This window comes from Herpailurus yagouaroundi, unplaced genomic scaffold (assembly GCF_014898765.1).
Source record: "Herpailurus yagouaroundi ecotype Mexico unplaced genomic scaffold, PumYag 190, whole genome shotgun sequence".
Taxonomy (NCBI): Eukaryota; Metazoa; Chordata; class Mammalia; order Carnivora; family Felidae; genus Herpailurus; species Herpailurus yagouaroundi.
Genome location: NW_024412421.1, coordinates 18,494,998 through 18,512,376, shown reverse-complemented (window position 1 = coordinate 18,512,376; position 17,379 = coordinate 18,494,998). Strand labels below are relative to the sequence as shown.

The following is a 17,379-nucleotide window of genomic DNA, read 5'->3' as shown; positions in this document are numbered from 1 at the left end:
AGGCTTTATGTATATAGTTGAATGTTTTGACACATGTATATACCTATGTGACCACCTCCCTAATGAAAATAAAGAACTTTCTCATGCCCTCATGCCCCCCCCCCCTTTTTTTAACGTTTATTTATTTTGAGAGAGCTCGAGTGTGAGCAGAGGAGGGGCAGAGAGAGAGACACAGAATCTAAAGCAGGCTCTGTGCTGTCAGCACAGAGCCAGATGCAGGGCTTGAACCCACCAACTGCGAGATCATGACCTGGGCCAAAGTCGGATGCTTAACTGACTGAGCTACCCAGGCTCCCCCTCCTCGTGCCCCTTTATAATCAGTCCCCAAACTTCACCTCCTGAGGCAACCGCTGTATTTTTCCCTGTCCTTGAGCTTCATAGAAATGAATCATAGGATATGTCTTTTGAGTCTGCCTTCTTTCGCTCAGTATGTGAGAGTCATTATGAATCTTTTATTTTTATCATTATTACCGTGTTGTATTACTATCCTTTTTTATTGCTGAGTAGATTTCTATCTTATGAATGGAGCACAGTTGGGTTTATCTCCTTTTGAACCTGTAGGCTCTTTTTTGCCTTTTGGCTACTATAAAAATTCTAATATACCATTCCTCCTGGCTCAATACCTAGGAGAGGAATTTGGGGTCACATGGCAGGATAGGGTGCATTTTTGAGTTTTTCTTTACAATGTAACTCCCTGTAGTTGCTCCCACTTTCAGCAGGGTTGCCTCACCCTGCCTGGCCTGCAGGGGGTGCTGTGGGGGCTACAGAGGGAGTAATGACTGGAATGGTGGAGGCCCTATGGCTGGGGCCATCCAAGTTTGGGCTCCACCTGCTTCCCCACCTGAATGTGGCACTTAGGACAGAGGCCCGAGCCACTAGCATGGCTCTCACGGCCCAGTTGACCCTCTCAGCCTGTCTCTCACATTGTTCCTGGCTAGGCTGGGGGGAGGGGGCACCCCATTACTCCCCACCCCCCATCTCTTCCAGCTCCTCATGCATCAGTGTGGGACCTTGCTTTCCTCTCATGAGGATGACCCTTCTCCTGCCTCATGGTCGGTCTGTCCAGTAAGACTGGGGCCCTGACCGAGGCCTGTGAGTGGGAACTGTGGCTGTGGTGCCCAGCTGAGCCTAGCTCAGGGCTTATGCTCAGGTCCTTATTGAGGGAGACCCTGCAGGTCCCAGAGGGTTGGCTGGCCATCTCTGAGGGAACCTGAGTGCTCCCAGTTCCTCCTGTGCCCAAGCTGACTGGCCCAGATGCGAGCCTGACTCTGGCTGGTAGAGGCCCTGAGCCCTGAGGGGATGATACCACCCCTGTTGCCCTCTTCCTGAGTACACCTCAAATGAGAACCGATGCTAAGCTACAAAGTAAAAGTAAGAGAGGCCAGCAGTCTGTTTTTCTCATAGCGACTACCTGGATGCTTTTTAAAAATGTAAATATCAATGTGGGAGCACCTGGGTGGCTCAGTCGGTTAAACACCCGACTCTTGAATTTGGTTCAGGTCATGAGCTCCGACCGGTGCAGAGCCTGCTTGGGACTCTCTCTCTTCCCTCCGCCCCTCCTCTACTCTCTCTCCCCAACCTCAAAAAAAAAAAAAAAAAAATTAATGTGAATAAAATGTCCATTTTGTTTTCCAGTCTGTTGTTTTCCTCTGGCCCCTTTGGCTGGTCACTGTTGACAGCCTCTGTCACCCACGCTATGGGTACCCCAAACCTTGTGTGCCCTGTGGCCTACAGGCACCCTGAGAGGCCCATCTCTGGTCTTGCCCACTGCACCAAAACTTTCAGTAACTTTTGTTGAATGAACAAAATAATGTTTAGATCAACATTAAGCTTTAAAGTCCATTTAAAGAGGAATTTCTTTTTCAAGCAAAGTTGGTTATTAGGATGGAAAAGAAAACCATTCTAGAGAGAAGACAATAAACTGGAAATATTTGTCGTAAAACGCACTGCCACTTTTGATAACAGGGGTCTCCTTTGCGTCATTTCTTGCCTCCCTTTACTTTTTCCTTTGGCTTTTCTGCCTTTTCTGGTGCCTTTTCTGGTGGGTTTTCTGCTTCCTTTGGCTTTTCAACCTTTCGTTCATTTTTTGGAGGAAACAGCACATTGGTTTTGAGCCTCTTGCCTTTGAAATGTTTTCTTTGAAGACACATATCCATTAAAGCAAACATTCCAGCCATTCCAATTAGGATCTGGGGGAAAAAAGGATGCCCATTACTTTTGCTTTTCATTCCAAAGCTGGCATATTCTCTCCTTGTTTCTAATTCGTCTGCGGTGCTGATTAACACGTCCTTTCCTCTTCCTAGACTTCTCAACCAGAGACATTCTGAGTTTGCCCCTCCTCCAGCTTCAGCCTCCCTCTCCTCCCTGCTCCACCCCTCTCCACCTGTGCCTGTCTCTTAAAACCCATGGTCAGTGGCCTGGGTGTGACCCTTTGCCTCAGGGATTGGGGCAGCTAGGAGGAGAAAGCCATTAGATTGGCTGGCTCCCTGGACATCATCTTTATTTAAGTGGTTTTTTCATTGGAAGCATTTACCACCTTTAGTTTTAAACTTTGCATGGGTCCCAAAATTTTGTGAAAAGAAGCCCTTTCCTTAAATCAGTGGAAAACACCCATTCTCCAAAAGAGGTGATTTCTTTTCTTTCTTTCTTTCTTTCTTTCTTTCTTTCTTTCTTTCTTTCTTTCTTTCTTTCTTTCATGTTTATTTTTGAGAGAGAGAGAGAGAGAGTGAGAGTGGGGAAAGGGCAGAGAGAGAGGGAGACAGGATCCCAAATGGCCTCCGCACTGACAGCAGAGAGCCGACCCAGGGCTTGAACTCACAAAGCGTAAGATCATGACCTGAGCCAAAATCAGGAGTCGGATGCTTCACTGACTGAGCCACCCAGGCGCCCCTAAAAGAGGTGATTTTTGAGCAAATAAACTGCCCAACATGAAAGACTCACCACAGCAATAAAGTAGTGCAGTGGCATGGTTTGTCGACTTTTCACAGCTATGACCACGGCCCCCACAAGGAAAATAATGGCAAACAGGTCGTTGAGAAGGTCCTAGAAGCGTGAGAGATAGGCAAGTCAGCCTCAAACAGAACCAAGACCCCCATCAACACCCAGCCTAGCATAGCTTCCTCCAAAGGGGATGGTTTCCAAACTTCTGACTGCTTTTAAAAGTACACGTGGTGGGGCGCCTGGGTGGCGCAGTCGGTTAAGCGTCCGACTTCAGCCAGGTTACGATCTCGCGGTCCGTGAGTTCGAGCCCCGCGTCGGGCTCTGGGCTGATAGCTCAGAGCCCGGAGCCTGTTTCCGGTTCTGTGTCTCCCTCTCTCTCTGCCCCTCCCCCGTTCATGCTATGTCTCTCTCTGTCCCAAAAATAAATAAACGTTGAAAAAAAAAATTAAAAAAAAAAAAAGTACAGGTGGAGATAAATACACATGGGCTGCATGGACATGCTGTGGTCCGCAGGGCTGGGCTCTTTGAGATGCAAAGCCCAGGGTGTTTAACTGCCTTCATAGGCTCCCCTGCTGCTGCCTCTCACCTGAAGTCACACAGTAGCTAATTATGTTTTGATTTTTTTTTCCTTGAATACTCATTTAAGTAACTGCACAACTATACAACTTAACGGTGAGTACAACCCCCCATCATGCTCTCAGGACCAGCTCTCCTTTCTGGATCGAGGGTGGGCTGTGTTGCTAGCAGGAGGCTCTGTTGGATTCCGGCCACCCTAAGTTGGGAGCCCAGTGGCTGCCTTTTCAACCCCTGCCTTGCCCCTCCTGCTACTTCCTAGACACTCCCCTGTTTGCATCAGCAGCCTTCCTTCCCATCCCTTGTGGCCTCAGTCTTACCCTTGCCCTGTACACTTGTTTCCCTTACCTTACTGATAATGTCCAGATGTTCCCAGACCGCGCAGAAGGGCTACTTTCCCTGCAAGTACCACCTGCTGTCACTCCCTGGCATAGCCAGACTTAGAGTTGGGCAAAGCGTGGCCACAGAGAGCCGGCTTCCTCTCGCGTCACTCATGGGGTGATGCTAACCCAGAGCTGGTGCACCCTCTCAATCCCATGGGCAGCAGCCAGCTCTGCAGCACTGAGTAAGGCCCACCCTTCCCCTTGGTTTCTATGATGCTATTTTCTGCAGGTTGACCTTCCCTGGCTACTTGTCTTGGGCATTTTCTTTTCCTTTGCTGTTTTTTGAATTTTAATACATTTCAAACATACAGAAAATAATAGAACACTCATCCCCACTCCCACCTCTGGCAGCCATGAACTATTGAGATTAAACAGATGTTAAGATCTTGCAAGATTTGCTTAGATCTCTTAAAAAAGAAAACAAAGCCAGAAGTAAAACTTTGTGGAGTAAGACACAGTGTCACCATTCCGGCCCTTTTATGCCTCTCACTCAGAGGCAACTACACACAGTGGAACTGATGGGTACTTTTCCCAAGAGTGTATTAGTATATTCTTCCATATTATATATTCATAAATAGTATATACTATTTTGTGCGTTTCACAAATTTAAATTTAAATAAAAGGTGTCTTCTATCATTGGCTTTTTAAACTTAAAGTTTGTGAGATTGATCAATTTTGAGAACACAGATTGAATTCATTAATTTTAACTGATGAAGTCTGTGAATAAACCAAACTAGAGACATTAGGTTGTTTCTACCTTTTAGGAAATTATTATTACAAACTCTGCTGCAACGAACACTCTGGTCTGTGTCTCCTATGCATATTTCCTCCTGGTGTGAATCAGTAATAGAAAATCTCCCACTGAAGAAAAGCTCAGAACCAGATGGCTTTACTGGTGATTTCTGCCAAACATCTCGAGGAGAATTGACACCAATCCTCAAACTCTTCCAAAAGAATTGAAAAGGAGGGAGCCACTCCCAAACTCATTTTATGAAACCAGCATTTTCCCGATACCAAGACTAGCAAAGACACTACTAGAAAAGAAAATTTCAGACCATCATCCCTGATGAACAGAAATGTAGAAAGCCTCAGTAAAATGCTAGCAAACTCTAAAGGCCTCATCTGTAAGCATAGTCACTCTGGGGGTTAGGATTTCAGCATATGTACTTTGGGGGTACACATTCAGTCCATAACAATTCCGTTAGTCTTTTTGTTGATCCCTGAGCTAGTACCAAAGCTTTATAGTAATTCTGATATCTTGTTGGGTGAGTCTATCCTTGTAAGAATTTTAGAATCACCTTGTAAACGTTCCTCGAGATTCCAGGAAGAACCTCTGTCAGGTTGAAGTTCCATTTGATTTCTTGATTACTGTGGAATTAAATTGCAATCTTTTTTTTAAGTTTATTTATTTGAGAGAGAGGGAGAGAGTGCACGTGTGAGTGCATGAGCTGGGGAGGGACAGAGATAGAGGGAAAGAGAGAGAATCCCAAGCTGGCTCTGCACTGTCAGCACAGAGACTGACATGGGGCTTGATCTCACGAACCGTGAGATCATGACTTGAGCTGAGATCAAGAGTCAGATGCATAACCAATTGAGCCACCCAGGTGCCCCTTAAATTGTCATCTTTATGATAGTAACTCTTCAGACCTGTGAATATGGTGTATACTTCCACTTATGCAGACTTTTATGTCTGTTAATAAAATATAATCTCTACGTAAAGTCTTACACATCTTTGAATGGGTTTATTCTAAGACACCTTGTAGTTTCTGTTGCTGTTTTAAATGGTTTCTTTGAAAAGTCACATTTTCTCATTGTTCATTGCTGGTATTCAGGAACACTATTGTTTTGTCTCTGGTTAACTTTCATGGTAATTTGACTGTAGATTCTCATAGATGTAGATTCTCTATGTAAAGAATTTTATTATCTGTGAATAATGCTATTTTTTCCCCTTCCCAATTCATACACTTTTTTATTTTCTTGTTACATTGTACTAAGATCTCCAGCACAATGTACAGGCGTGGGGATAGTAGGCATCTCCAGTGCTTCTAAAGTTTTACCATGAAATGCAATGTTTATCATAGGTTTGGGTAGATACCTATTATTAAGATAAGTTCTCTTTTAAACTAGTTTGCTGAGAGTTTTCTTTTCTTCTTTATTAAAAAAAATTTTAATGTTTATTTTTAAGAGGGAGAGAGAGAGAGAGAGAGAGCGAGCAAGCATGAATGGGGCAGGGGCAGGGAGAGACACAGAATCCAAAGTAGGCTCCAGGCTCTGAGCTATCTGCACAAAGCCTGACTCGGGGCTTGAATCCATGAACCATAAGATCATGACCTGAGCCGAAGTTGGACACTCAACCGACTGAGCCACCCAGGTGCCCCTCTTTATTTTTTTTTAGAGAGAGAGAGAGGCAGAGGGAGAGAGAAAGTCTTAAGCAGGCTCCATGCCCAGTGCAGAGCCTGAGGTGGGGCTCGATCTCATGATGGTGAGATCATGACCTGAGCCAAAATCAAGAGTTGGACACTTATTTGACTGAGCCATCCAGGTGCCCCTAGTTTGCTAAGAGTTTTCTTAAAATTAGTATTTCTGAAGTTCATGAGATGAACTAAATAGTTTTTCTGAAGTTCATGAGATGATGAAATGGTTTTCTCCTTTAGATAAGAGATGGCGAATTGTACCGATAGAATGTTGAAGATTAAATCATCTTTGTATTCCTGACACATACCCTGCTTGATCATGATGTATTGCTTGCTTATAGATTGCTTGATTCAGTTTGCCTGTATTTTATTGAGGATTTTTATAGCCATATTTAGGTAACCTAGGTGTATATACTTTACATTCCTTATAATATCTGGTTTTAATATCAAAAGCCTATTAGATAGCACAACATATTATAAAGCGTTTAAAACAGAAAAGAAAAAAGGGACAGACCAATTAAATGGAATATAAAGTCTGGAAATAAACCCTGCATTTGGGATTTTAACATTTAACAGAAATGCCATTTAAAATCAGTGGGGAAAAGTTATATTATTTAATAACTGAATAAATTGAGTGATAGGGTATAACAACTGGATAGCCATCAGGATATAAAATTGGAGCCATGGTTCACACCATGTACCAAAATGACTCCAAATGAATCAGAAGATTTAAATGTAAAAAGTGAAACAAGTGCCAGATGAAAACATGGATGAATTTTTTATAACCTGTTTTTCTATTTCTTTTTGAATCAATTTTTATGTGATATTTTTTGTAGGAAATTATTATCTAAATAAACTTTCCAATTTATTGGCATAAAAGTTCATATTTTCCCTGTAATCTTTAAAAATCTCCTGTTGGTATTTTTACTAATATTTTTCCTTGTTCGTTCTCTCTTTTTTTCCTTGGGGTCTATCTGCTTTAGTAGTCTTTTTGAAGAACTAGATATTTGGTTTTATTAGTCCTCACTATGGATCTCTGTTTCCTATTTCCTTAATGTTAACTCTTATCTTTGGCATTGCCTTCTTTTTAGTTCCATTTTTTTATTTTGTTTTGGTACCTTCTTGATACTGTTAATTTTCAGCCTTCTAATTATATAGATTTGAATTTGAATAGTTTAGGGACATTCTACAGGTAGTATCTGTGAATACTACATAAACATGAAATCCTCATATGTTTGGGGAACACATTAGATTTCCCCCCAAATACTTGGGGATTTAGTTAAATTTTACTGATTGATTTTTAATTATATTATATTGAAGTTAGAGAATGGTCTGTATGGATATCAATTACTTGTTATTTATTTACATTTCCTTTGTGGTCTTATTGAGGATAATTTTTATGATTGTTGCAAATGTACTTGAAAGGAATATATAGCCTGTTTATGTTGGGTGTAGGGTTCACTATGTTCTGTGTATGTCATTAGATCAAGCTATCAATTGCTGAAGGAGGCATGTTAAAATCTCCCACATGGTTGCTATTTGCCAGTTCTTTCTTATAACTTCTTTTAATTCCTTATAATTCATTTCTGTTTTTTATATTTGGGGGTTATATTGTTAGGTGCATACAAGTTTAGAATTGCTGTAAGTAGTGATCTTCTTTGTATAATTAAAAAACACATACAGGGATGCCTGGGTGGCTCAGTCAGTTAAGCGTCTGACTTTGGCTCAGGTCATGATCTCACAGTCTGTGGGTTCAAGCCCCGTGTCGGGTCCTGTGCTGACAACTCAGAGCCTGGAGCCTGCTTCGGATTCTGTGTCTCCCTCTCTCTCTGCCCCTCCCCTGTTCATTCTCTGCCTCTCTCTCTGTCAAAGGTAGATGAACATTAAAAAAAACAAAAAAACAAAAAAACAACAACATAAATCACATACAATTGGCTTAATCTGGTATTAAAGCTATGCCAGCTTTCTTTTGGTTAGTATTTTCCTTTTATTATTTTTTCCATCTCTCATAACTGTTCTCCACATGTCTTGTAATTTAGTATGTAGCTGGATTTTAAAAATCGATTCTTAGAGTCCTCTTTTAAACGAAGAATATATTCCATTCATGTTTGTCATCTTTTCTGATATAGTAATGGATCTATTTGTACCATTTAATTTTACTTTTTTCTATTTAACATATACCACACTTATTTCTTTTTATTTTTCCATTTTATTGAGTTAGCTCTCTTTATTCTCTTTTCACTCTTTCTCAACAGGTTTGATTTTATATATCCTGGAATTCTATTCTTTAGTAGAATTCAGTATTAAGTTTTAATATGTTAGTGTTAATATTATTGCCAAATCATTCCCCCCAAATCAAGAACTTTTCATTCTTATCATATACAGTACTGTGGTCTTACATGTTATTGTGTTGTTGTACCTTTAGTTCTACCTTGTTATCGTGTTCCCTCCCTCCCCTTGCAAAAAAAAAAAACCAAAAAAAAACACCAAAAACTATTAATATATTTTTTAAAACCTCAGTTCTGTCTTAGCGTTTATTTAGGTCAATCCACAAGCTCACTAGGCTCTTTGCTTACTGTTCCTTTTTTACCTTGCACACTTGTTTTGTTTTGTTTTGGTTTGGTTTGGTTTTGATTTGATTTACTTCTTCCTGAAGTACATCTTTTAGTAGTTCTTTCAGTGAGGGTCAGCAAAAAGAAATTGTTTCATTCTTTGTTTAAAAGTGTCTTTAGTTTACTCTTGCCACCTCATCCCTTTAAGGAAATTAGTCTAGTGTTTTCTGGCCACTGTCACTGCTGTTGAAAAATATGAAGTTAGTCTAGTAGTTTGAGGGTTTTTTTTTTTTTTTTTGAGGTAAATTGGCTTTTCTCTTGGTTTGATTTTAAGTTTTCCTTTGTTTCTGGTGATCAGCAGTGCCTCCATGATGACATGCCTAGGTGTGGTTTTGACACTTCATGTCTTTCATTAAATCTGATATTGATGTGGCCACCTCAGCTCTTTTTTGGTGACTATTTACATGGAGTATCTTTTTCCATTTTCACTTTCAACCTATTTGTATCTTTGGACTAAAGTGAGTCTCTTGTCTTCGTATTATAGGATCATTTAAAAAATCCATTCAGATCATCTCTGCCTTAATTGGAGAGTTTAATCCATGTGCACTTAAAGTAATTGCTGATAAGGACTTATTTCTGTCATTTTGCCGTTTGTTTTTTTTTTATATATCATATCTTGTTGTCCTTCAATTCCTCCATTATTACTTTCTTTTGTGTTTAATTTTTTGTAATGTATCAAGATAATTCCCTGCTCATTTCTTTTTCTATATATTATTGAGTTCATTTCTTAGTGGTTACCTTGGGGTTACAATTAATATCTTAAACTTACAATCATTCAGTTTGAATTGATACCAACTTAGTGTCAGTAGTACACAAGAACTTATTGTTTTTGTCACAAATTATATCTTTATACATACAGGCCCATTAACGTAGATTTATAATTATTGTTTTATGCATTTGTCTTTTAAATTGTATCAGAAAAAAGAAGTTACAAACTGAAAATACAATAATACCAGCTTTTTAAAAAATAATTATTTTAATGTTTATTTATTTTGGTGGCAGGGGGTGAGGGGCAGAGAGAGAAGGAGACACAGAATCCAAAGCAGGCTCCAGGCTCTGAGCTGTCAGCACAGAGTCTGATGTTAGGCTTGAACTCCCAAACTGTGAGATCATGACCTGAGCTGAAGTCAGACGCTCAACCAACTGAGCCACCCAGGTGCCCCAATAATACTGGCTTTTAAAAAAAATTTTTTTAAATATTTATTTATTTATTTATTTATTTATTATTTATTTATTTATTATTTAATATTTATTTATTAGTGAGAGACAGAGCATAAGCAGGGGAGGGGCAGAGAGAAGAGGAGACACAGAATCCGAAGCAGGCTCCAGGCTCTGAGCTGTCAGCACAGAGCCCGACACGGGGCTCGAACTCACAAACCGCAAGATCATGACCTGAGCCGAAGTTGGCCGCTCAACTAACTGAGCCACCCAGGTGCCCCAATACTGGCTTTTATATTTACCTATGTAGTTACCTTTACTAGTGTTCCTTATTTCTTTTATGGCTTCAAGTTATTGTCTAGTATCCTATTGTTTGAGCCCGAAGGACTCCTTTTAGCATTTCTTGTAGGGTGATTCTACTAGCAACAAACTCCCTCAACTTTTGTTTATCTAGGAATGTCTTAATTTCTCCTCCATTTTTGAAGGATAAATTTTGAAGGATATTGTATTCATTTCCTGGAGTTGCCATAAGACGGTACCACCAACTAAGTGGCTTAGAACAACATTAATTTATTGTCTCACAGTTCTGGGGCCAGAAGTCCAAAATCAAGGTGTTGGCAGGGTCATGCTCCCTCTGAAGATGCTAAGAAATGATCTGTTCTGGCCTCTCTTCTAGCTTCTAGTAACTTTAGGTGTTCCTTGGCTTGCCTCACCATCCTATCTTCTTCCCGTGTCACTTCACATCATCTTCCCTCTGGACGTGTTTGTCTCTGTGTCTAAATTTCTCCTTTTTGTAAAGACACTAGTCATATTGGATTAGAACCTACTCTAATATGTCATCTTAACTAGATCATCTGCAAGGCCTTATGTACAAGTAAGGTCACATTCACAGGTACTGTGAGTTAGGACTTCAACATATTTTTAGGGGACACAATTCAACTCATAACAGATAGCAAATTTGAAAGATAGAATTTTTAGTTGACAGTTTTTATCTTCTTTCTTGCAGGACTTTAAGTACATCATTCCATTGCCTCAGGTCTCCATGGTTTCTGATGAGAAATTGACTGTTAATCTTATTAAAGGCCGCTTATATGACATTAGTTGCTTCGCCCTTGTGACTTTCAAGACTTTGTCTTTATCTTTGGACATTTTGATTATGAGTGTCTCAGTGTGGATTACTTTGACTTTATCCTACTTGGTCCTTTTTGGATGTGTAAATTTGTATTCTTTTATAAACTTTGGAAAGCTTTTGACCATTTCTTCTAATATTCTTTCTTCCTTTTTCTCTTTCTTTTTTTTGGGGGGATTCAGCATATGTTAGTATGCTTGATGGGTGTCCCATAGGTTTCTCCATTTTTCTTCATTCTTTTTGTTTTTCTGTTCCTCAGGCTGGATAATCTCAATTGATCTATCTTCAAGTTCATGGATTCATTCTTCTGTCTGCTCAAATCTGCTGTTAAACCAAACTAGTCAGTTTTTCATTTCGGTTATATTACTTTTAGTTCCAGAATTTCCTTTTGGTTCCTTTTTGTAATTTCTCTTTGCTGTTATTTTCTACTTGTTCATAAATTGTTCTCCTGGTTTTAGTTCTTTAAGAATTTTTAAGACAGCTGATTGAAACTCTTTGTCTAGTAAGTCTAATATCTGGGCTTTCTCAGAGGCAGTCTCTATTAATTTTTTTCCCCGTGAATGGGCCATACTTTCTTGTTTCTTTGCATGCCTTATAATTGTGGGCATTTTGAATATTATCATATAGTTACTCTGTAAACCACGTTCTCCTTCTTTCCCAGGATTTGTTGCTGTTGATTGTTGTGAGCTGTACTCATTTGTATGTTTGATGACTTTTTCTAAACTATTTTTTTAAGACTATTCTTTCCATACTGCAACTGAAGTCCCTGTTTTGCTAGCAAATCAGGTAGTGATTTGAAGGAGATTTCCTTAAATATCTGAAAACAAACAAAAATACTCTACCAGTCTTTTCAAATTGGCTTTGTTTTGAGGTATTCCTTCAACAATTGTCCAGGATGTTTAGAACTCTCGGTTTTCCCTTGCTGCTTGTACAGAGCATAAAGGTCAGCAAGAGGCAAAAGCTTAGGGTCTTTTCTGAGCATGTGTCCAGTCCTTGGCATGTGTGTAGCCTTCTGGATTCCCTGGTATATGTGGTAGCTTTCCAGGGTTCTTATTCCCCCATGCATCTCTTTCCCCAGCCTCTTCTTTCCCAAACTTCTGGTCTGTCTATTGGTTACCTCATTTGATGTCCCTTGCCCAATCAGATGTGGTTATGGTTAGTAGATTGGCCTTTAAATGCTTTTGACAAATGCTGTCCAGGAGGCCACTTCAGCCTCGAGAAAGCTCTGAGGCAGGTGAGGGCCCATCCCTCAAAGAGTCACCAGACAGGTTAAAAACACACCACCATAATTCTTTTGAGAGCAAGGTCTGTGTTGTTCCTTCTGCTACCAGCAAAGAGTGTGACTAGGAATGTGGGCTGTTATCTTCATGGTAACGGACAAGCTTGGGTATGAAGGATGGCGGGGAGGTATGTTAAAATGGCACAACACTCTCTTATCACACCCAACAGCTTCTTTCTTTATTAACCTTCCCTCGGTTGTAAACTTCTAAAATTGGATTCCAGAGTTCTGAAAAAGTTGTTTCTGATGGTTTTTGACAGCCTAATCATTGCTTTAGTGGAGGGACAGAGTTTTGGCATTTCTGACACTGCCATATTTAGTGATGTCACTCATTAAACCTGGAGAGTTCTCAGTCATTATCACTTTGTTTCCCCTCCTCCATTCTTTTTTTAAAAAAAAAATTTTTAATATTTATTTATTTATTTTTTGAGAGAGAGAGAGAGAGAGAGCACACAAGCAGGTCAGGGGCAGAGAGAGAGAGGGAAACACAGAATCCGAAGCAGGCTCCAGGCTCTGAGCTGTCAGCACAGAGCCTGACATGGGGCTCAAACTCACAAACTGGGAGATCATGACCTTAGCTGAAGTTGGACGCTTAACTGGCTGAGCCTCCCAGGTGCCCCTCCTCTCTTCCCTTCTTTTGAGTCTTTTCTTCTGGAATTCCTATTAGGCTTATGATGGACTTTCTCATTCTATTTTCTCTGTCTCAACTTCTCTTCTATTTTCTGTCCTTATCTCTCAGTGCTATATCCTGGGTCATTTCCCCACATCTTTCAGTTTGCTCATTCTCCAGCTTTGTCTGATATGCTTTATAACCCATCTATTGACATTTTTAATTCAAAAACTATATGTTTAATTCTAGACATTGTATTTTGTACTTAAAAAAAGATCTTTTTATTCTGTCTTTATAATGTTTTTTCCTGTTCTTAGGGCTCTGTTTATGTCTTTAATTATTTTAAGTATATTTCTTATTATTTTAGACAGCTCTTCTGTTAATCTCATATTCTCAGGGTTCTAATCCTCCTCTTTTTTTTTTTATGTTTGCTGATTGTCAATTCTTAGACATGGGGATTTTAAAATCAGGTGTTTTGTAGTTTTGAACTGTGCATTCATTTTTGACAAGTCTCTCCCCACCCCCACCTGTACTGTGAGAATTTCTTTATGCTTTTAAAAAAAATTTATGTTTATTTATTTTTCAGAGAGAGAGAGAGAGAGAGAGAGAGAGAGAGAGAGAGAGAGACAGAGTGTGAATAGGGGAGGGGCAGAGAGAGGGAAACAGAATCCGAGGAAGGCTCCAGGCTCTGAGCTGTCAGCACAGAGCCTGACGCGGGGCTTGAACTCATGGACCACGAGATCATGACCTGAGCCGAAGTCAGACCCCCAACTGACTGAGCCACCCAAGCACTCCAGTCTTTATTCTTTGATTGTGACTTTGCATTTGTTTCTGTCAGGAGTCCCAAGGACATTATCAGAACATCATTAAATTGGGATCATTTTATTCTAATTCCAAGGCACAAGTTTTCTAGGCTACAGGAAGGTTTCCAGGATGAAGGTGGTAAAAATTCAAACCAAATCTGTACTAAATGCAGGCTCAAGGCTTCTATTTCTCAAAGTGGTCTTTTTTGTTTTTTCCACTCCAAGCTCAGGCAGAGGTGAACAGGCCTCTTGTTCCTCTGTTTGGTGGGGAAAGGTGTCTTCTCTGCCTCTCTTTTCCCTAAGGGTTCAGTCTTTGCAGGGTGCTGACTTTACATAGGGGTCTCAGTTCTAAATCCCCATTTTGCTTAGGACCAAGGCCTCATCTCCTTTAACTCAAGAGTGTATGAAAATCCATTCTCCAGGTTCCTGGGGTAATACTTCGTAGGCCATTGCTACCCACACTTCAGCAGGTTATTTGATCACTGCTCCTGTTTTTCATTTTTGGCACTTGTGTGTTTCCCTTTTTACCAGCTCAGCCTTTCATTTATAGCAGTTGTGTTTGCACTTACCGTAGTAGTTTTAGGTAAGTGCAGCAGGAGGATTTTCAGGGTTTATTGAGTTTTCATCTTGCTGGAACTAAAAGTATCTTTCAAGTTCCTTGGCTGGGAGCTTGCCCTCTGCTTGTTCCTTTACTTTGTCCTCTGCTTACCCCTTTCCCAAGAGTCGTATTTGGTCCTCCTCTCCTTTCTCCCTATATTGGGGGTTCTCACCTACCTCCCTGAGACCTATGAATCCCTAGACCCTAATAACTTTTGACAAGGAAGCAGGACGGCGTGTAGTTAGGAACTCAGACTCCGCTGACAAAGCTGGGTTTGAATCCTTTTTCCACCACTTACTAGCTGAGTTACCTGGGGGTAAGTTAGGTGGCCATTCTGGGACCATTTCACATGTAAAGTAAGTGAAACTCTGGAGGCTTGCTGTGAATGTGCAGTGAGGTGGGAGTTAGGTGGGTGTGCTCTACGATTCAAGTCCAGAAGTCCTCAGGCACAGCATCAAGCACTTTGTATTTATTTCTCAGGCACCATCCCATGAGAGACTATTACTGTCCTCATATTACAGATGAAGGAAACAGGCTATGAGTGATTGGTAACTTGCCCAGCTCCTGTTCCAATGGATGCCTGCTTTGGGCTGAACATTCTTCTGGGCTTAACATCTTTTACAGGGATAGTCACTAGAGATCTAAGACTGCTTAAAAGTGGTTTTTTAAAAATTCTCATTTTATTTTACTGATTTATGGGAAGATGGATTTTCTTCTTTGAATTCTGGGGATGGGGTACCTTCTGGGGTGATCTCTCCACTCAATTGTTAGCTGGCACAGGAGTGGGGGGGGATACAGCTAGTTGCTATGCCACCCCTCCTGAGGAGAGCAAAGCCCCAGGAAGGCAGAGACCTCTTCCTTTGACCACCAGGTAGGTAAGAGGCCTCCCCACCCCCAAGCTGGGGTTTTTGAGAGCCTTTTGTAACCTAACTTCAGCTTCCCCTACCCTGGCCCCCCTGGAGGTGCTGAACCCAAGGCCGGGGCACAAATATGGAGGGTGCAGGGTGTTTCTCTGTTCAGTCACTGTTCAGGACACACCCGTGAATGCACACCAGCCTCAGGCGGTCCCCACCTCCTCTCACTTACAGAAATGGGCCACAGGATGAAGGGTATGTATCTGTTGATGGCGAGGGTGTAGGTGATGAAGAAGAAGCAGAAGATGGACATCTCCATGGTGATGATGAGCATCAGGAGAGGGTGCACGCTGGTCCCCGTGAACAGTACCAGTGCAGCTATCAGGCAGCCCTGCCAGGAGACATATACCTGAGCTACCGCAAAGGGCTCTCCCCTACTCTAGAGCCCTTCTGGAGCCCCTCTGGAGCCTGCTCCTTCACCCTCTTTTCATGGTTGGGCCTCCGCCCTGGGGTACCAGCCCAACTTACCAAGCTCAGGATCTTGACCTCGGCGTGCCCAATCACCCAGAACTCTCTATTGCCTTTCTTGAATTCCCACATGTAGCGGCGACACCCCTTCCTGGTGCCCACTTCATCCTTGGGCTGCACCGACTTTGGCTTTTTCTTGATCTCCTTGTCCTCTTGGTCTTTCTTGTCCCCTGGTTCGTCAGCTGCAGGAGGGGACGGCGGCGCAGCTGCGGGCGCCGATGCAGGTGCCCCCGCCGCCGCCTTCTTGCCCTTTTTGCCTTTGTCAGCCATCTTTGCGTGGGAGTTCTTAACTTCTCACCTCCTGCGCGATCTCTCTCCTGCTGGCGCCGGACAGGCCTGGCCTCTGAGCGAGACTGGTGCCCACCCACCCGCTCCCAGGTCCCGCTCAACGGCCGGGACGCGCGAACGCCAACGCCCGGCGCTGCCCCGCGCGCCACGTCTCCCTGCGGTCGCACCTCGCTCACACCTAGAGGACCGGAGTGGGCGTCAAGGGCCCGGCCCTAGCCAGGGCCGCCCACCCCCACGCGGGAGCCTCGGCCCCAGCCCGGGCCCCCTGCGAGGGGGAAGGGGGGCTCCCGCCTGCGCGGGAGGTGGCCTCAGTGTTGTACCGCCGTGCTCGCGTTGGCTGGAACCCCCTGGGGTTAAGATCCTGGCTACGGCGTCCTGGGTCGGATTCGTCCTGCGCCGCGAGGGCGCAGCGGCCGCAGGAAAATGAAACTCGACTTTTACACAAGGCGACGCAAGACAGCAGAGATGTTCCCGATTTAGCAGCTCTGATTTTATGATCGCCTGTGGGCCAGAATGGGTGACAGCATATGCAAGCTCAGTGGTGGGATTACCCGGAGGGATGAGGCACAGACGCTTATGTCCGCGAGGGTGCCCCCTTTGAAGGATCAGCCTAGGTCTTGAACGGTGCCCGCCGAGGATGCCCGAGGATGCCCGGGAGGATGGGCGCCTGGAGGCGGGTCCCGGCGACGGTGCAGACTGGGGTGGTTTGGCTGGCGTGGCCGCAGGTGCTTGTGCCGGTGCCCGTGCCCGCGCGGGTGCTTTTGCTGGTGCCCGTGCGGTGGGTTCCGCGGGCTGTAAGACATTCAAGTTCGATTCCCAGAACACTTTTCACCTTATTCCACACCAACTTGGCAACCAGAGTCCCATCGAAGATACACACGATTGCCGACTGCCGCGGTGAGGCACAGGGACTGTCAGACGCAAGACCATATACGGAAAGGAAAGGCTGCGTTACTTGGCAGCTTAACATCAACCTGTCTTCCCTATCCCATCCCAGGCGGGGGCTGCAGGTGGCCTCCTGTCCCCCTCTGACCCTGCACTACCTTCTTGGTGTCTGCCCAGCTGGCTGCTGCGGCGCATTCTGCTATTCCCAGAGAAAAGGATTTTGGAAATGGGGGGTTTTGCTAACGGTAATGACCTCGCCTGATGCCTGAGGCACCAGGAAAGGACCAGAGAAGATTGCTGGCCTTAGGAGGCTCCAGACAGGGAT

General features: G+C 42.9%; 2 protein-coding genes across 3 annotated transcripts in view; both read right to left on the bottom strand.

Annotated features, from left to right (window-relative positions):
- Positions 1-1,825: 1,825 nt before the first annotated feature.
- Positions 1,826-16,271, bottom strand: CMTM2 (CKLF like MARVEL transmembrane domain containing 2). Its single transcript, XM_040498220.1, has 4 exons — positions 15,882-16,271; positions 15,586-15,744; positions 2,941-3,042; positions 1,826-2,189 (listed from the first exon to the last, which is right to left on the bottom strand). The coding sequence occupies exons 1-4, from the start codon at positions 16,149-16,151 to the stop codon at positions 1,980-1,982; spliced, it is 741 nt and encodes a 246-aa protein (XP_040354154.1). The 5' UTR covers positions 16,152-16,271; the 3' UTR covers positions 1,826-1,979.
- LOC121045407 (chemokine-like factor) overlaps positions 2,946-17,379 on the bottom strand; it is a 46,571-nt gene continuing 32,137 nt past the window's right edge. Inside the window, exon 5 of one of the 2 annotated variants that reach the window (XM_040498224.1) lies at positions 2,946-3,042. The gene's annotated coding sequence lies outside the window, so the exon portion shown is untranslated. Of the gene's footprint in view, positions 3,043-16,633; positions 17,081-17,379 lie in introns of those variants that run through there. The other variant, XM_040498225.1, reaches the window with a different exon arrangement.